This window comes from Xyrauchen texanus, chromosome 6 (genome assembly GCF_025860055.1).
Source record: "Xyrauchen texanus isolate HMW12.3.18 chromosome 6, RBS_HiC_50CHRs, whole genome shotgun sequence".
NCBI lineage: Eukaryota > Metazoa > Chordata > Actinopteri > Cypriniformes > Catostomidae > Xyrauchen > Xyrauchen texanus.
In genome coordinates, this window is record NC_068281.1 from 11,183,652 (window position 1) to 11,204,753 (window position 21,102).

Genomic DNA, 21,102 nt, shown 5'->3' on the forward strand with positions numbered 1-21,102 from the left:
AGGGTGTGGGAGCCCACTGCCAGCTCTTGCTCATTAATACCGCCTGTCTCTTTTCCACTGACTCTTTCTTGCTCTCTTACTTATCCTTCCCTCTCCCAGTTTCTGTCCCTTCTCACTACTACACAGTCACCCAGCAGCAGCAGACTGTTAAAGAGGTTTGAGTACAGAGTGCACAAGGGAAAGAGGCGCCAGACACTGGCTTAAAAGATTCAATCTGAGGCTCATCTCGCTCGGTTTGCTTGTTTTATACCCCTTTACAGGGGGAAGTATGTACACAGATACATAAGAGCCATGCTGTGGTGTTGGCTTTGTTTTTTCAGATGCAAATAAACATCTTGTGTTAACACTCTCTTTGTTGAATTTGTGGGTTTAATGAGAGTGATATTACCTTTAATAATAGTACAAGCTGATACTTATTGTGTACTGTTAAAGAGCTGTTTGGTGAGGCAGCTAAAAGCTTTAATGGTGTTATTTGCTATAAATACACCTGGTGGTCAGCACTGTATTTATCGCCTGTGTCTGCTTGACATGTTAAAGTAGCTGTCTTGTAAGACTTGTTTTGTGTTCTGCACTATGACTCTTGGAGACCCTGTATTTTGCACCTTGACAATATACTATTTTGACCTTTATCACAGATAGCCTGACGTGGGGCTGGGTGACTGGGTACAATCTCAATACCTCCTTTTTCTTTTTTTCTTTTTATTTAAGGACATTTGATTTTGATTCTCGATTCGATTGTCCATCTTTTAAATGTACTCAACTAAAAAATAACTCCAACATGATTCAAATAGCATGTTGTTTATTAGAATGCAAAGCAACCTGGCTTGAGAAATCAAAGGGATTTTCATTGTAGGAAACATCCATCCATCCATCCATCCATCCATCCATCCATCCATCCATGGAAATATATGCAAGAAAAATACTCAAAAAAGCTGCACTACACAGGAAATTGTCAACGTAGTGTAAAAGTGTAAATAAATATAAATCGATTTTATTTAAAACAACCCAGATGTTCATAAATAATAGGATAAAATAATAAAAACTAAAAACTGCAAAATACTAATAACCAACTGATTAAGAACTAAAGACAATTCTAAATGTAAAGATAATAATAATCATAATAATAAAGCCATATAAATATTCCTTTTTGGTAATACTGTTAATGCTGCATAAACTTAAGAAAACAGAACTCAATTTTAGGTTCAGGGTAAATGTGTCTTGTATTATTTTATGATTTAATCACTTTCATCTTTGTTTATAGAAAGAAAGATATATAATGTTACTGAACCTGAAGTGTTGCATTCACAATGCATGTTAACCGTGAACTCCTGAGATGATCGGAGATAATTTGAGTTAAAACTCTTTACATGCACTTGTTCCACAAGACAGGTTCATGCTGTACGCCTCCGAACAAACAGCGACACAGACACGACCATTGACGGCTTTTCTTTTGTCTGTTCTTAAAAATATAGCGTGTGTCTTTGTGTCTAACACATTTCTTGTCATGTGTAACTCCGAGACGTTTTACAGGTCACCTGCGTATTGCGGGTAGATGAGCAAAATGACCTGTGCATGAAATGCATTTGGACGAGGAGCTTGCGAACTGGATTCAGCCTTGTCACATTTGACGGGTGGTAGGTTCACTCCCTGGGCTACTGTTTAATATATTTGCTGACTTCCTAGATCCATGGCTTTGCCATTTCTCCATATTGTCAATCATCGTCTGTCAATTGAGTGTCACCAACAGCATCTGAATCATCATGGTAAAAGGAGTTCTCCCATTTATAGCCTATCCATATGATTTGAAAAAAACACTTCTTTATTCAGCCTTTGGTGGATTGACGTGTGTCTATCTATAGCGCTTTCTAATGTTTTTATACAAAACCTTGATTCCATTATTTCAAATAAAAAAACATAAATTCATGAATCTGTGAAATCTAAAAAATGACCTTGCCCTAGCCTGACTTTTGAGTATCAGCATTAAGACACATTGCAGCTTATTCTGTCCTAGCCATCTTAAACAGGAAGAGATTTTCTGAATGACATGTGAGGTGAACCAACAGTTGATTGTTTTACTTGCTACGAAGTGTCTCAAACAAAACTCCGATATCTTTCAAAGATTTCAAAACCTGTGCAACCTGTCCTTTTTGTGTGCAATGTACTTTAGGTCCACGGATGTGCTGTGTAAGGCTGAGACTACCTTTGACTTTGACTTGGCAGGATAATGGTGTGATGATTGGCCCATCAAAGTAAATGACAGTACAGTATGGCTTTAATGTAGTATTAGTGTTGAAAGGTTGTTTCAGAGTTGACTGATCACATGCTGCAGTGTGCTTTAGACAGTCTGTGTACAGTCCATTTGCCTGTCGTCTATTACCATCACAGATTCTTTTCTTATCTATCTTTGTTTCATAAGTAGTAAGCAAAAACGTGCATAAAAGCCACATCTGTGTTTGAATCACACCCTTCCTGCAATGGATGCATCCTTTGACAAGATGCAATGCGCCACAATGGCTTAAAGCAATAGTTCACCCGAAAAATGAAAATTCTCTCTTTATGTACTCACCCTCCTGCCACCCCAGATGTAAATGACTTTCTTTCTTTTGCAGAATACAAACAAATATTTTGAGAAGAATATTTCAGCTTTGTAGGTCCATTTAAAGCAAGTGAAAGTACATAAAGGCAGCATAAAAGTAGTCCATATGACTCCAGTGGTTTAATCCGTGTCTTCCAAGCGATCTAAATTAATTGGGGGTGAGAACAGACCAAAATGTAATAGGATTTCAAGCTCGATTACACTTCCTAGTGCTTGATTCATGCACAGAGCACTAGATGGCGCTTGGAAGTGTAATCGAGCTTGAAATCATGATCAACTGATGAAACTGGTGATGTCAAGATTTATAGTGAAAAATAAGTTATATTTTTGGATGCAATGACCTAAAACAGATTGGATCGCTTCAGAAGGCATGGATTAAAACACTGGTGTCTTATGGATGACTTTTATGCTGCCTTTATGTGCTTCACATTTTTGGTCACCATTCACTTGCATTGTATAGTCTTACAGATCTGAGACATTCTTCTAAACATCTTTACTTGTGTTCTGAAGCATAAATAAATAAATACACATCTGGGATGAAATGAGGGTGAGTAAATTATGAGATCATTCAATTTTTTGGGTGAACTATTCTATTAAGGTAATTGTTAGAATTTATTGTAATATATAGCAAATAAAATTCACTGTTAAAATAAATATTTTAACATGACACGACGTGACAGATGCATCCAGTGTAGACAGCATCAATTACAATGGGAGAGATTTGCTTTTGACGCAACGAGATGCGCCTCTCGCGTCCGGTATAGATAGGGTGTTAGACGTCGCTCTCAAAGGAAATGTACTTGCAACCTGTCTACACTATTTTTTTACTTGTTAGTCTGAGTAGATGCACTAGAGGATGCTGTTGAATGTATCTCAAGACCCTTGCATGCTGTTCTATTCAGTTGCTCTCCATGCTGGTTTTGAGCGTGATAACTTGTTCTGTGTGTGAACTCTCCTCACCTGTTCATCGGAGGGTTGTCACAATCAAATACTCACTATAGTTTGCGAGTGAAACAAATATGCTTGTTGTATTCTACTAGATTGAAACATTTCCAACAATATACAATACATCTGATCTGTATCATGTTTATACTAATTTCTATTTCTAATATTATGATTATATTTAATTGCTAAACCCTGTCTATTCTAAACTAAATCAGAATTTGTTCTCTTTTTGTTTCCTAGAGTGCAGCAGCAGCCCCCAGCCCTGTAATGGGCAATATGCCCCCCAATGACGGCATGCCCGGTGGACCCATGCCTCCTGGCTTCTTTCAGGTAAGCACTGGTGGTTTCATTCTGTTTCTCTCTTTCGTTCATCCACCCTCCTCTTTTCCCATTCATCATGCTGTCACGCCTGCACTCCATTCATTCTCTCCCTCTGTGACTGTTTGCTTGCGTGGGCTGCTGGTGGGTCTGTCTGTGGATGTGGGCAGCTTGACAGCAGCCTGGAGCTCTGCTAACTGTGAGATCATTCCGAACTTCTGTTATTTTCACTTACACTTCAACGGGTAAGATTGGGATGTAGTTGTTGAGTTTTGAGTATTAGTAAAAAGTAGCTGTAGAGTTACAGTTCTGATCTATAAAGAATCAATGGAAATGGAAGTTGATGCTCTCTGATGATCAGTTAAAGGATTAGTTCAACCAAAAATGAAAATTGCTGATAATGTACTCCCTCTCAGGCCATCCAAGATGTATCTGAGGCCTCCTCCTTTAAATAATGCAAGTGAATGTACTCCATTTTTGACGGTCCAGAATATATATTTTGGGTGCATGAAAATAATCCACATGACTTCAGTCGACAAAGTTCTTCTGAATGCAAACGATTGATTATTTTGAGAAGCAAAACAATACTTCTATACCTTTTAACTACAAATGTTCGCTTCCGTACATCTCTGTGATGTGCACTCATGAGAGGGATGATGTAAGCTCGTTGGTAAGGTCACTCACTCATCATGTGGAGGAGCAAGCAGGAAGTGCGTCATTGTTTACAAGAGAAACTTGCACAGAACAAGCTCCGTTCACAAACCAAAACAGTCTAAAACAATTTCAAAACAATATAATTAAGCAATATCACACGAGCAAGCATGCCAACCAAATGATGCATCCATGCCTCCGTTAGTAATTAAAAAATGTCACTTCAGAAATAGTATTACGGCTTGTGCTGTTTCAAACAAGTTATTGGATGTGTGTGTGTGTATGTGTATGTGTGTGTGTGTGTGTGTGTGTGTGTGTGTGTGTGTGTGTGAGAGAGAGACATAGACTGAGAGAGTGCGTGTGTGTGTGTGTGTGTGTGTGTGTGTGTGTGTGAGTGAGAGACATATACTGAGAGAGTGCGTGTGTGTGTGTGTGTGTGTGTGTGTGTGTGTGTGTGTGTGTGAGAGAGAGAGACATAGACTGAGAGAGTGCGATCACCTGTTGTCATACCCAAGCAGAGATGCTGTCAGCTTTCTCAGGGGAAAAGTAGCATCCAAGCGGGGGTATTTCTCCCTATTTCGTGATAGCAGATACGCAACAGTCGATCACTATAGAAACCGAAATGTCCTCCACCATTTTAAACAGCACCCATTGTGTAATTAATTGGTCTATTGTGTCTCTCAGCGGTTATGAGCCGTAATGCTGAAGTTGTTCGTTTAAAAGCCATTTAAAGCTGTTTCCTAGCTTTATAAGTGTAGTGAAGTTAGTATAGTAAGAAGAGCTGTTGTATGTAAACGGCTGACGTGGATTCACTTCACATCACCAAACTGGCTCATATTGCACATAAAAATTATCTTTTGCCGCCACCTGCTGGCTAACATATGTAGTGTAAAAAAAAAGAAAAAGACAAACTATAGCTCTTAACAGATCTGCACTGCTCTTACACTTTAGTTTAGAATGGCATGAACACAAGCGGAGTGATACACACACACAGTGAAGCGTCGGAGTGCTGATGTGTCAGACCATCAGTGCTCATGGAATGTCTCTCGTCCAGTCAGATTCAAGGACTAGAACTAACTGTTGTATATAGTAAAAAAAATTATAATTTCCTAATAATTATAAACAATATCCAATGTAAACATTGACACGCTTCCTGACTCGTCCTGCACGTAACGCGCGACCTTATCAACGAGCTTGCGTCATCCCTCTCATGAGCGCACGTCACAGAGATGTACGGAAGCGAACATTTTTTGTTAAAAAGTATATACGTTTTGTTTCTCAAAATAATCTTTATTTGTTGACTTGAGTCGTGCAGATTATTTTGATGCACCCTAAATATGCATTTTGGACCATCAAAAATGGAGTACATTCACTTGCATTGTTTAGAGGAGGAGGCCTGAAATTAAATCCTAAAAATCTTAAATTCTGTTTTGATGAAGAAAGAAACTCGGATGCATCTTGGATGGTCTGGATTTACTCATAATTTGGATGAGTAAATTATCAGCAAATTTTCTTTTTTGGGTGAACTATTCCTTTAACTGTGTTACAAAACATATTTAACTGTGTTTGAGAGAGATTGAAAGGGATATTTACTCTTCTTCTTCCTGCTGTACATTGAAATCTCCAGCATGCTTCTGAATTAGAGGTCTGTGACCTGACCCGGGCCCAACGGGACCAAATAACCCGATGTGTTTCGGGCTGGGTTCGGGTCAGTTTTTCAAATAGGACTTCGGGTTTGGGTCGAGTTTGTATGAATGAAAAAATAAACAGGCTTACCGAACTTGTTGCGCGTACGCACTCTCACTCACAGTCATGCGCGAACTGACAAGTTAGGGGCCATTCCCACCAAACATATTTTTGCACGCGTCTGTTGTTTTCCCATTGTTTTCCTACGTAAACACATATTGTAAGAATGTCTTTGACATTTGCACCGCGTTTCACTTTTTCTTCAGTTTCTTGCGCAGGACCCGCATATTTGAAACACTGTGTCAAGTTAAAAAGAACAAATATTTTTCAAAAACGCATGTTGAGACTCCTGCGCTCTGTTTCTAGCACATTTGTCACAAAGATTCAACAATCGGAAAAGTTCAGGCTGCATAGAGGGGACTGTTGTAGTGTTTTATTTTATTCCAGATTGTTCTGCACCAAGTGAAGTTTCAGCAAATAAATGGTAAGGCAATGCTTTTTCCCCTTCTGCTCTAGTGTACTAAGGGGCTGCTGTGCCTAGTAAAAAATTGTGTATGTTTACTGTTTCAGTACTCTTACGAATGTTGCCTATATGCTTACATTAAATACAGCCTATTGCAACAGTACTTGCTAGGAGACGAAATTAGATAGTAAGAAATTTCGGGTTTGGATCAGGTTCGGGCTTAAAATCTGATGGTATCATTCGGGCCAGGTAGGGTCGGGTTCGGGTTTCATTTTAAGGCTTGTGCAGACCTCTATTCTGAATGAGTTGGTTCTGTTAAACATTTAATTGTTTTTCTTCCTTCCACACAAAACTTTCTCTTTCTTTTGCTATGTCATTCTATCATCCCTCTGCTTGCAGCTTGATTCATTCCATACTGTTGCGTTTGTGAGTTCATATACAGTATATGCCTGATATACTGTACATATCTCATTGATCAAACATTGATGCTGTGTAGAATTGGACGTCTATGAAAACTCCTTAGATGTTTGAATTGAACCATTTATGCAGGGCTTGTTTCATTAGTTGTGCTTGCCTGGCTGAAAAGACCAGCTTAGACCAGCATGAATTTCCATTGTGGTCCCAGCTAGTAAGTTCTCATTGCCCTGCTGAGAAAAACAAAAACAAAACTCAAACCATCTTAAGGTGGATTGTGTGTCTTACCTGGTTTAAGCTGGACTTCCAGTTTGGTTGAGCGGATTTAACTCTTTGGCCATCTGGTTGCCCTGGTTAACCCTCAAAGTGTCCAAAACCCCTCTTAAACCAGCAAGCCGGCCAGCTAAACAGATTGATCAGGCTGGGAGACCAACTAACCTCTTTAGGGTTTAAGCTTATATCTTTGTGTTTTAAAAATCTTTGTCTGTTTACAAGAAACATCACATTTACATAGACATACACAAGCACAGACACACATAGTCTCATTATCAAACATGCTTGTACACATCCATGGCCCTTCCCATGATGCATTGGTGGAGTGTTTGCTCAGTGATGGACAGGCCTGGCATTTGGCAGTGTTAGCAATAAGCCCCAGCGGAGGGAGGAGACAATCTCTACTGCTGCTACTGATGTATGGAATGTCTGCTGTATGGAAGGGCAGGAGAGGCATATACAGGAATGGTTGCAAGAGGAATATAGTGGAAAGGTTTGATATGAGAGGAATTTGAGGAAAAGAGGAGTGCTATTTATATCAGAGCAGTGGTGAGGGAGAGAGAGAGAGAGAGAGAGAGAGAGAGAGGAGAGGTGTGAGGTGTTCTGACATGTTTGTGTGTGTGTGTGTGTGTGTGTGTGTGTGTGTGTCCTCTAAATTGTGTATCTCATGCATCATTAAGAGATCGGACTGTGTTGGTTTGGGTTAATTTATTTGTTTACTAAGGAGTGATGTGCTGATGGAGAAATTCTGGCTGATACTGATAGCGGATAATTATGATATTTATGGCATATAACAAATGTATTATAAATCTATACTGTCGTGTGTTGTTTTAAAAACGTGTTCATGCTAAAGCTACAATCTAGATTTGTACATGCTTCCAGTGAAATCAGATATAAAAGAATTAAATGCTAATTGACTGTAGAAATTGATCTCTTGAACAAAAATATGCACTTCCATTTGAAGTTGTATCTTGGTAGTACTGTTTTTTTTAGAGAATACCATATTAATACCATGTTTTTAGGTATATGCCATGGTAGAACTGTTGGTTTTATAGATGCTTTTGGACATGTACTATTGTAAAACCATGTTTTTGGACATGTACCATGGTAGAACTGTTGGTTTTAGATGTTTTTGGACATTTACCATAATAATACCATGGTTTTGGACATTTACTATAGTAATACCATATTTTGAGAATGTACCATGCTAGAATTATTGGTTTTATAGATGTTTTTGGATATGTACCATAGTAATACCATGTTTTGGACATATACCATAACAATACCATGTTATGGAAAAGTACAATGGTGGAATGGTTGGTTTTATTGATTGTAAAGCAGTTCAATGGAAAGGAGGCGGCGAGAACCGGCTTGGCAATATAAATAATATTTTAATGATAAACTTAAACAAAAGACAAACATGACGGACATGTCCGTAAACGATCTCTCTCTTGTCGCACCACTGTCCGCAATCGGCCTTTATCCCTCTCGGAGGCTTATAATCACGTGTATAATCACGACCCGGCCCCGCCCTCCGCCCTGTCACATTGATGCTTTTGGATAAGTACCATAGTAATACCATGTTTTTGGAAATGTACCGTGGTAGAACTGTTGGTTTTATAGATGCTTTTGGATATGAATGATGGTAATACCATGTTTTTGGCATGTACCAAGGTAATTATGGATAGATGTTTTTGGACATGTACCATAGTAATACCATGTTTTTGGACATGCACTATAGTAAAACCATGATTTGGAAATGTACCATGCTAGAATTATTGGTTTTATAGATACTTTTGGATATGTACCATAGTAATACCATGTTTTGGACATATACCATAACAATACCTTGTTATGGAAAAGTACAATGGTGGAATGGTTGGTTTTATTGATGCTTTTGGATAAGTACCATAGTAATACCATGTTTTTGGCCATGTACCTTGGTAGAACTGTTGGTTTTATAGATGCTTTTAGACATGTACTATGGTAATACCATGTTTTTGGCATGTACCAAGGTAATTAGGGATGCACCCCACAAAAATCTGTTAAATTTGAATGTTAAAGAACTGAATAAAGAATAATATATTTTATATTGTTTTAATATATTTTATATACAATTTTTAAATAAAAGTGTGTTAATTTTATTGGTTTGTAGTTTTTCCAATTCAGATTCATTAAATTCATGAAATTAATTAAAAAGTATAATATTAATACAGTTTTATATATATATATATATATATATATATATATATATATATATATATATATATATTTTTTTTTTAATTATTTTTTTGTGTAAAATAGGTATAAAAAAATAGTTTTCGGCCAAGTGCATCCTGAATTTTCGGTTTCGGCCCAGAATTTTCATTTCGGTACGTGAATATGGTAATTATTTAGTACCAAGATCTGTATCAAAATGCCATGGTTTTACCAGCTGATGGTCTTGCCTATGGTAGATTTTAGGGGGTGTAACTGCCTATGACATTTGAAACCTGGTATAGGGAGAAAAAAAACTCCCATATTGCCCAGGCTTATTACAAAATAAGCTTAGATTGCTTCCAATATTTGCCCTAAGAGACCATCGGAAATAATTTTACAATATGCTTATATTTAACAATACACTAATATTGGCTGATACCTAGTAACCAATACACTATGCATCCCTACTGTTTAATATCAAGAAGCCAGGTAAAGAGAAAAAAAAACTAAACGCATGGAATGGATGGAGAAAAGTGAAGGAGAGCAGGGAGCAGAGAGAGAGAGACAAGTTGGTGAAGGAATAAAATTATTTAGCAGAGACGAGAGTGGAGTGAGTGCTACTGCCACTGTGCGATGAGGTGTAATGAACTGTCATGACCTCAGTACTACTGTGAGTTAAAGAGGCCTTGAGCATCCATACACCCCCCTAATCCTTCCCTCAGACCCATTCAGAAAGAGGAAATTTGCCAGGGAAAACACACATTCATGTATCGCATGGTTTCTGGGACATTCAGTGGAGCAGCTCTCATACCAGACCCCGCAGCGCTTCATTCGCACTGGGAGGTCAGAGATGGGTCACAGCTAAATCAGAAACAAAAAATCTCACAAACCATCTCCAAATAATTTTGTCAATGCAAACAAATCATATGTTTTTTAAAAACAGTCAGCTTGTATCACTAAATGCATATTAGTCACAGAAACAGGGTTCCCACTGTCATGACAAACTGGGAAATATCAGGGAATTTAAGTTGTGGAAGTTTCTATAGTAAACATACATCTTTCTAGTTAGGTGTACTCTGCTCTTATTTATTAAATCAGCTAGATATTGAGTTCAACTTCCTTGCAAACCAGAGTGATGTTTTGAGTAGGACTGGGTAAAAATCTTATTTTTCCAATGCATCACGATCTTATTTCAAATGATCTCAATAAGGTTTCTTAAATCCTTTACTCTGTGCGCGACGCTCAACTACAATGAGAGAAAATGCCTCGCATTTGCAGCCAAATTCCATGCAATGCAACTAAAAATGTCTGTGAATAGCCACTGGTTAATGTTCAGATTTCACTCACCAGTTATTATGTAATATTGTGGTAAGGTTTACAGCAGCAAGATCCTTTAAATGCATTGAGAGTAAAAGTTTGATTTGACTCATTCTCTGTGTGCAAAGATGAGATCCATGCAATCCATCTGCCATTGAATAATGACTCTTTTAATACCCTGTCTGTTCTTTACAGTCAGTTGTTGATCAAAACTAACAAAACATAAACATTTAATTCTAACGACAAATGTCAGGGATGAGTTAAAGCCAGTCCTCTCTTGATAATATGTAGGGGTGTAAATCGGACGTTTGATCATGAAACGTTCTTATATCGATTCACTTGGCCTGCGATCCGATATTTGCCAATAGGTCAAAGTCTGTCACGATCCGATTTCGTTTTGATATGAGTCAGGGCCCTGCGATCGATATTATGTGCCTATTTTACACAATCAATTACATTTTGTTTTTGCCCTCAAATGCAACCAAAATATAATTTGAATATTTTAATGAGCTCTCTGAAAAGTGCAAATTTAGTATCCACATTGGGACATCCACAACAAAATAAGGTACTTCAGATGTTGAAAAAAATTATACAGATATTAAAACTAAAAATAACGTCACACACAAGTGATCATTAATCGTTTGATTGCAGCTTATTTTTCAGTTTAATCCAATTCAAAGTACTTTCATACCAATGACATGTTTCCTGCTATCCGTGGTTTTATTGGCTATAACTTCCACAGTTTTAATGAAACATTCTGTTACAGTTAACTGGGATAAATTTTAGTAAGGGTGTTGATGTGTAGATGCTAGTGCTGGGAAGCAGTTGATTTATCTTTCCCTTGTTAGCGCTGTTCAGAATGTCAATGTTGTCAAAACACTTCACATGATGGTTGAATTTCTCCATGGTACATTTACATAGAAAATTCTCATGTAAAATTGTAATGGGTCGCATGCGCAAAGATGTCGATGGAAGCCTGAATTAATCGCACATGTGAGCCACTCTGCGTTTGTCATGAGAACTCACATTTTAAGGAGCGCCCGATTAACGTGTTCACGTTTGATCCTGTCACTGGTCTGGAGCTCACGTTTCGCAGAAGCCCAGTTGACGCGTGCACACGGATAGCAGAGTGCAAATTGGCTTCACAGATCCTGCGCACATCCTTGTCCCACAAGAAAAGCGTATTTAGCGTTCAAAGTGAAATGAATGTTATAAGGTTGCTTCATCGCCGGAAATGCGTACGGACGTGGCTGACATGAGAATATTAAAATAAAGGTGCATCTTTTAAGATTAAAATTTGTATTGATTCCAAGAAGACAAAGAAAAACAAAACAATAAATGAGCATCTTTAAAAAAATGTCTATATCGATATTTACGTGTTGTATCGATAAGATTGTATTGTTGGTTATTGGATCTAATATACACTTATTTACAGACACTTTTTACAGAAATGCCGGTTTTCTTAAAGAGACAGTACAGGCTTTAAGCATGTGTTCAACAAATCAATGTAAATACTTTTAAAAAGTATAAATTATGCAACTAAACAAGAAACATGTAACAAAATATAATATTTACAATATCATATTTTTGGATGGAATGCATGTATTTCTTCATTTTTAAAAAGCAAAAATGTAAATGAAACAAAATTGTAAAATTGTATTTTCATAATGTACCTAGTTAGAAGGTCCCTGTATAGTTAACAGCATTAGCTGGGAGAGAATTTATTTCATATATAAGCAAAATGGATGTTAAAACTGAAATACATGCATATGAATCGATATCGAATCGGAATCTAATCGAAGAGTGAGCTTGTGAATCAGAATAGAATCTATTTGGGAAATATGTGTCAATGCCCATACCTAGATTTGAGTTGGTTCTTTTCACTGAATCAGTTGAAATGATTCACAAACTGTTATGAATGATTAATTAGCAAATCGGTCGGAATCTTCATGATTTCAAACATCCTTATTCAGTGATCACAAACAACTGAAAAGGTAAATCAGAGAACATCAGTAAAGAAACTTTTTAATTTTTGGAAGCCTATTTGTCACTTACATTTTTACAGACAATATTAAGAGGAGAGCAAATTATGGGGAAAAACAGGTAGGAATGCCACCGGAAAACCTCACAATAAAATTAGAACCCGCGTCGTGCACATGAGCACCACAACACAATCTGTCAAAGCACGTATACAAACTGCTCGGCCACAGCAAATTTTCTGTATCTTACTCAGGAATGTTTTAGTAGCCATGTTTTTATCTTGATGTGGGTGGGTCAGTGTTTTACTCTGTTGTTTTGTGGCTGTGGTCTGTGTGGCTCTAGTCATCAGCACAGAGCTTTCCGGTAGTGTTTGGTGGATGGTTTCCTCATCTGTTCCGAAACCAGCAGGAGGGCTTGTCTGAGGTCTGAACGCTGACCAAAGGTCAAGAGGTGGTAATAAGAGTGAGTCACAGCCGCACCGTATACACACACTCGAAAGAAAAGAAAACATACAAAACAAATCTCAAAACATCTGTTGTCTTCTTGTGAAGAGCTCTCAACCTATTTATTGTCTTTTGGGGAACTTAGACATTTATTACACACTTCATTGATTTGTACCACACACACTGCTGATTTATCTGTAGACAGATATCAGTATTCAGGATTCTCGTGGTCCCATGAAATTTTATATCCAATTGAAATATAAAAATGGATAACCCTTACCCTGACCCAAAATGGATTATAAATATGAATCCAGTTGTAACAAACAACTGAAAAAATTGCTGTGGGAACCTTGAGAATTGCTGCATGGACATGTTTGAAATAGTTAACATAAGGTCTTGTGCATCTGATCATTATATTTTGCTAGCTGTTTTTATGTCAAATAAAAAATATGTTCTATCCTTATACAAATAAATAGATGAGTAATGTTGTGCTGCTGTGAGATATATGAACATGTCTCGCTGCTAAGAGGTTTGCTTTGTTAACACTGCCCCCAAGTGGCTGACGAGAGCTATTGCAGCTGTCTTGCTTCCGTCATTCATGCTGACTGCCCCTTTAGGGCTGGTGAATGGAGATTGAAGGGCTCTCTGTTGATAGGCGTGCCAGTTAGTGGCAGGTTATTATCTTTTCAGTGAAGTTGGAAGTGATTTTATAAATCATTCTTCTGAGATCCTGCCAGTCACCTCTCAATGAGGTGGGACTGTAGAGCGAGCGTGGTTGGTCAGACAGGATTCTGTAAGGACCTGTGATAGGTGCACAGGATCAATAATGTTATATGTCTCTCATTCAGTGTTGATGGTCAGAGAGAGAGAGAGAGAGAGAGAGAGAGGGAGAGAGAAAATCACACTTGTGTATCATAGTTATTATCTATAATTTGTCTTGCTCCTAATAGAACCATTTTGGACTTGAGCTCAATGGGCTGCATTAAAAATTTCACAAATGGCACAGCCGTGCAGTAGTCATGTACAGTGGGAAGTTAAATGAGAATTCATAAATATACTATTGCTATGCAAACAAAACGTTTTTGACGTGCAAAACTCACTACAATATGCTGTGGTGTTGTAGGTGATTGCAAGGGCATTGCTATATGGTTGCTAAGATATTCTGAATGTTTGTAGCACATTGCATTGTATCAATACAAGGGATGTGTATTGATACAGATTTCCTGATTCGATTCTGATTCACTTGCTCTCGATTTTGATTCGATATCGATTCATATGGGTGTATTTGAGTTATAATGTCCATTTTGCTTGCATATGAAAACGTTTGTCCCAGCTAATGCTGTTAGTTACACAGGGGGAGACCTTTTAACTAGGGACATTACAAAAATAAATGTTATTACTAAGTATATTTTATTAAGTTTTTCATCATTTCGGTCACATTTGAGCTTTTTTTTAAATGAGCAAATCCATGCATTCCATCAATAATATGATATTTTGTTTACACATATTATAATTTGTTACATGTTTATTGTTGCATAGGTTGTATTATTTATAGTAATTTGCATGGATTTTTTTTTTAACTAGGGCTGCAACTAACGATTATTTTGATAATCAATTAATCTAACGATTAGTCATTAGCTCTTAACTGATTATTCTTATCTTTTATCCTGACTTAAAGGTTGTGTTAAACGTGTATTAAAAAAAAAATAATCTTTTAAAAATACCTTTTAATGACATGCACTGAATTAAAGGGGGGAAATCAAGTTTAATTCAGTAAAGAAATTCACTGCACAAACCAAAAATCCTAGTGTTATCAAGTGTTTTTGTCTTATTTTTAAATGGAAAACATCTAAAAATCAATAAAACACGATACATTTAATTGAGAAGCAACATATAAGATATTTAGACTTGTTTTAAGGGAATTTATCTTTAATAAGCAGAATACTTATATTCAGGATCTATTCTCTAAAAGCAAGTCTAAATATCAAATATGCTGCTTAAGATGTAACGTCAGGGTGATTCCTTTAAAGACGCTCGACATGCAGGTTTTGCTTCAGCGGAGTGGAGTGGCAGCTTATTCCACAACGAGAGTGCTTCTGTATTTATTTACTTTGTATTTTTCCTCATACTTTGTGATCTGCATCACCAGAAGCTGTTTGGAAAGTGCATCTGGACTGATCTGTGTAATTCTTCTTCTCAGTCAGGCGTGAACTGCTGTGCTGCTGTCACGCGTCATCATTAGAGTTTAATGTGATCTCATGCTACATTAAATGAGATCAAACAACTGTTCGACAACGAAAATTTTTGTTGACAATATTCTATTATACCCTATTTTGAACACGTGCTAAAACTGCATTTAAAAAAAAAACTGCATTTCTGTAAACACCGTCTGTTAATGTTTGCATCTTAACAAGAGAGGACTCAAATGAGGCTGCACCTCATCCGTGCTATGCATGATTGGAATGAAATGTTTCTTTTTGGTTGTTTTTGATCAACAACTGATTGTAAAGAAACGGTGCTGAAAGGGACATTATTCAATGACAAATTGAGTGCGAGGATCTTGTCTTTGGACACGGAATGAGTCCAACCAAACTTTTACTCTCACTAAAGGTAAAGAATCAATATCAAGATTTTTCAAATGAAGATTGCGACGCATCAAAATCAATATTTTTACCCAGTCCTAATTACAATGTGGTTGCTAGGGTGTGCTGGGTGATTTTGTGTTGCCAAGGTGTTCTATGGCAAGCCGTTTTAACATTTAATCATTTTAACCTACTAGTCTCTATTTTCATGCTACTAGTGCTTATTTTTTAGATACTAGTATCTATTCCATTAAGTACTAGTACTTATTCATTAGCGACTAGTGCTTATTATTTAGGTACTAGTGCTTATTCAACAGATACTAGTGCTTATTCTTTAGGTACTAGTACTTATTCAATAGATACTAGTACTTATTCATTAGATACTAGTCCTTATTTATTAGATACTAGTGCTTATCAATAAGCTACTAGTACTTATTCAATAGATACTAGTACTTATTCATTAGTTACTAGTACTTATTCATTAGTTACTAGTACTTATTCATTAGATACTAGTACTTATTCATTAGATACTAGTACCTATTTATTAGATACTAGTGCTTATCAATAAGCTACTAGTACTTATTCAATAGATACTAGTACTTATTCATTAGTTACTAGTACTTATTCATTAGTTACTAGTACTTATTCATTAGATACTAGTACTTATTCATTAGATACTAGTACTTATTCATTAGATACTAGTACTTATTTCGATAGTCACTAGTAACAAAAAAATTTTTTTTGCCATTGACTTCTATGGGGATCTGTCATTTAGATATCAACTATTCAGTTCTGACTAGTATCTATTCCAATTGTGACTAGTACATATATATTAGATACTGGTAGTTATTCTTTAGGTACTAGTACTTATTTTTTAGATACTAGTACTTATTTTTTAGATACTAGTACTTATTCATTAGCTACTAGTACTTATTCATTAGATACTAGTACTTATTCATTAGATACTAGTACTTATTCATTAGATACTAGTACCTATTAATTAGATACTAGTACTTATCAATTAGCTACTAGTACTCATTCAATAGATACTAGTACTTATTCATTAGATACTAGTACTTATTCATTAGATACTAGTACGTATTCAATAGATACTAGTATCTATTTATTAGATACTAGTATTTATTCCAAATGTTACTAGTAAGATTTTTTATTTTACTAGTAAGATTTTTAATTGAACTATACAGTGGCTGTTCTGACTAGTCATAACATAAGACTAGTAAAAAAGCAGTTGTGACTAGTAAGATAAGAATAGTTACTAGTAACATCTGGAATAAATACTAGTATAATAGGAACTAGTATCTATTGAATAAGTACTAGTAGCTAATTAATAAGTACTAGTATCTAATTAATAGGTACTAGTATCTAATGAATAAGTACTAGTATCTAATGAATAAGTACTAGTAATATTTAAAGAGATACTAGTCAAAATTGGAATTCTTACTAGTCATAAATTAATAGATGATATCAAAACAGAATAACTACTAGTATCTATTAATTTGCAGATATCTTCAACCTCATAAGGAACTAGTAAGTAAATATTTGGAGATATCGTCTTTCAAGCAGATTATTACATAAACATGAGTACTCTCAGCCATCCAATCAGAGTTCATATGGTAATGCAGGCTAAACTACGGCAATAGAAGAAGCTGATTGGTTAAGAGGAGAAAAGATGCGTTTAATATGACTTTTACATATAGACCATACTAAAGACTTAACTGCCAATAATAAAATCCAAACAACCGGTTCATAATTACCAGCCAAACAACCACAATCCAGAGATTGTGACTTTAGGAGAGCATTCATAATTCACATAAAAAAATTTGGATAGTCTGCGTCTGATATGCGATTGAATGTCAAAATTAAAGTAGCATCCACTATATTAGGCTACATGCCTATTCATTATTATATTTTTTTATACTGCTCACTCGCACACAGGTCTGCAACACAAGATTTTCATAAAGGTAATAACTTGTCATTTTGGTCTGCTTGGGTTATTTCACGACAGATTTGGTAAGATTTCACAAGGTGACTGAGTTACTAGTTCACAGTTCCAATACGTTTTTTTATTAGCCTATTCAGCAATAGTGTAAAAGGCCGGTAAATAAAATACAACCTTAACATTGTAAACACAATAAACATGTAGGCTATGCGAATTTTACTTCCCTTACTTTATGACAAATCCTTCAATAAATGGTATTCAGAAAACAAGATTTAAAAAATAAGTAGCCATGTAGGCTATAATAAAAAATATACAGTAGCCTAAAGCCTTTTGTGCTCTTTATTACAAACAACATTTAGCCTATTTAAACGCCAAGGCTAAACGAATTTATTTGTATCGAAACTGAAATTGTACGCACGTTGGGTTCAGCGATCTCTCATTCGGTCCAAAAGTTTCCATATTTGCAATGTAACATTTGCATCTATTAATATAAAGTCGAGTCCCAACATAGGCTAAATCCGCAACTTCACATCAAGGGATATGAGTTTGACTAACAGGCACAGCCTTTATATTTTAGGCTGACAAATTAAATTAAGCAACTTTTTATGTTTTGTTGACTGTTTTATGTGGTCTCATGAAAGTGCGTAACTATACCACAAATGTAATTTATCGTGCCATTTATACACCAAAAATAGTTTTTGCATGTAGGCCTAGCTATATGATACGCAGTTTTCGCGTGCATATGATATGGCTACTGTAATACAGCCTACGCACGCACTCCACATCCCTAATCCCAAGAGATTTGCAGTGCGTAGCATATGCACGCAAAAAAAAATATATATATATTTTGGCGTAGGCCTATACATGGCACGAGAAATTAAAGTTGTGGTATAGATAGTCTACGCACTTTCGACATCGTGTTGCAATGCCATGCCAGAAGTGAACTGATAATATTGTGTGAGCGTGCGGCGCTGCGCCATCACTGGATTTGTTCCTCAGGGAAATAACTTAATACACTGTCATTAGTCATACAGATAATATGACATCATTCGAAAGAGTAAAATGTATATTTTTATTTGTGTACATTCAAAATGACTACAAATCATGTCATGCCTTTGAAAAATAAAGAAAACATGCTTTAGCGCGTCTCGGTCTCTTTGAACATCTTTCTGGCGCACACCAAAAATTAACCAAAATACAGCAATAAACGCCTTCAATTCTTCTTAAAGTCAATAAAGTCGAATCAATGGCATTCAGATGTGCGCTTCCTAAGATTCCATGTCCATGTGCTCTTTCTACATGACTGCATTTTCTGCGAATTTGTTCAACAACCTCCGACATGTTGCACCTTAATTCTTCCTCCTCTTCTCCTTCCGTTTCCTGTCATCTCCCCTTAATATGCAGTTGGTTCATTAATATTCAACATATTATTTGCATACTGATTATTTAAATAGTACTAGTATCTATTAAGGTAAGGATATCTTTGATCTAAAATGTTACTAGTAACTAAAAAATAAGCACTAGTTCTATTTTTTCTTAACAAGTTGGGTATAATTAAATACTAGACACTATTGGAATAAGCACAAGTATCTAATAAATAAGGACAAGTATCTAATGAATAAGTACTAGTATCTAAAGAAAAGGCACTAGTACCTAAAGAATAAGCACTAGTAGCTAATGAATAAGTACTAGTACTTAATGGAATAGATACTAGTATCTAAAAAATAAGCACTAGTAGCCTGAAAATAGAGACTAGTAGGTTAAAATGATTAAATGTTAAAACGGCTTGCCATACTTAGTGGTTTCCTACTGACCCAAGTCAAAAGAGCCCACCCCCAAGTGTCTACAATATTCTGGTCCCTAGATATGGCCTAGGTCCCTCCTTCAATGTATTTCTATGGGATTTTTTGCTCGTTTTATTGTTTGCCTGCTGAAAACCATTAGAATGATGATCACTTAGAAAAGTAATAGCAATTCTCTCCAATATAGATCACAACAGTTGGGTTACAGAGAAAAAAAATCCCACAGTTTTTTCTATAGACGAACAAATCACACTAAATAGCTATGCAGCAATTGGGCACTCCCACAACTCACTGTGAATGACACAATCAAGTCTGTCTCCCTACACTCTCAAACTACTACACGCACATACATATGTATTTATTTAATTTGCAATAGATTTGTATACTTAAAATGAATGACTTTAAACCTCAGAGACTCAAGCATAGAGATTGATTATGCATTTCATTATTTCTTCCTTGAACATGTTTTTTAGAAATACATTTATTAGAAAAAATAGAACTTTTTTTGGGGGGTATATTTTGGTTTTGGGTGAATTTTGTGTGACTTCAAAAAACAATGGTAGTCAATGGAGTTTGCAGCCCATATTTGATTTGTCTGATGAGAAAACTGAAGGTCAGAGCTGGTTGGTTTGGTTCATGGCTTAGAACTCTGTTTATCAAATACTTTACGAAATCCCTATGGAAGGTTGAAATAGGAAAAATACTTCCGCAAACAAGATGGCTGAAAAGTGGGCGGGCACTGTTGCGTTCCATAAGCCGCACGATGTGAGATGTCATTCATGTCTTAGATAATTGAAAAACATAACTCTTGACCAGATCTGTGAAATCATGCAATGTTTTGTTGAGAATAGAAATAATAGCTAGCAGTTTAGTTCTCATAAATTGCCATTTTTCATCAAACTATACATACTAGCTTTGAGTCACTCCCCCAAAGAATTAAGTATTAGTAAATGTTTGTACGGACAGTTGCATTTGTGTCTTAGTTGTGTTAGTTGTGTGTTAGTCATGTATGTGTAAAGGGGCTCAGTTGCCGCAGGCCTCGCTGGCAGGCCGTCTGTGCGTCTCTCATCTCCCTTTTCTCTCTTAAAGGGGCCTCCCGGCTCGCAGCCGTCACCACACGCACAGCCTCCCCCACACAATACCAGCAACCCAATGATGGGACCACACGGCCAGGTAAGACACACAGCAACCCTCACAAATCATCACTGAACACACTTGCACACATGAAAATGGTGGGAAACACTGGCACACACTCACTCAGGCAATGTAAACCCTTTTTAATTTGATTGTTATTTATAATTCTGTCCAACCCTTCCATTACACCCGCTTATGTAGCCGAGTTACTGTCTCCGAGAGTCCTGTTCTGGAATAGTGTTTCACTTGGAGCTGATGTGTGACTTTTCTGTCTATTCCTCTTTTCTCTTCTCTTTCTCTTTCTTTCTTTCTTCCTCTGTTTTTGTGTATTGGGATTGT

At 36.4% G+C, this 21,102-nt stretch overlaps 1 protein-coding gene across 2 annotated transcripts in view; it reads left to right on the top strand.

Annotated features, from left to right (window-relative positions):
• LOC127645281 (single-stranded DNA-binding protein 3-like) overlaps window positions 1-21,102 on the top strand; it is a 121,757-nt gene that overhangs the window by 83,761 nt on the left and 16,894 nt on the right. The window contains exons 5-6 of one of the 2 annotated variants that reach the window (XM_052128849.1): window positions 3,782-3,871; window positions 20,719-20,802. In XM_052128849.1, coding sequence (XP_051984809.1) covers window positions 3,782-3,871; window positions 20,719-20,802 — 174 coding nt within the window. The remainder of the gene's footprint in view (window positions 1-3,781; window positions 3,872-20,718; window positions 20,803-21,102) is intronic. The other variant, XM_052128850.1, reaches the window with a different exon arrangement.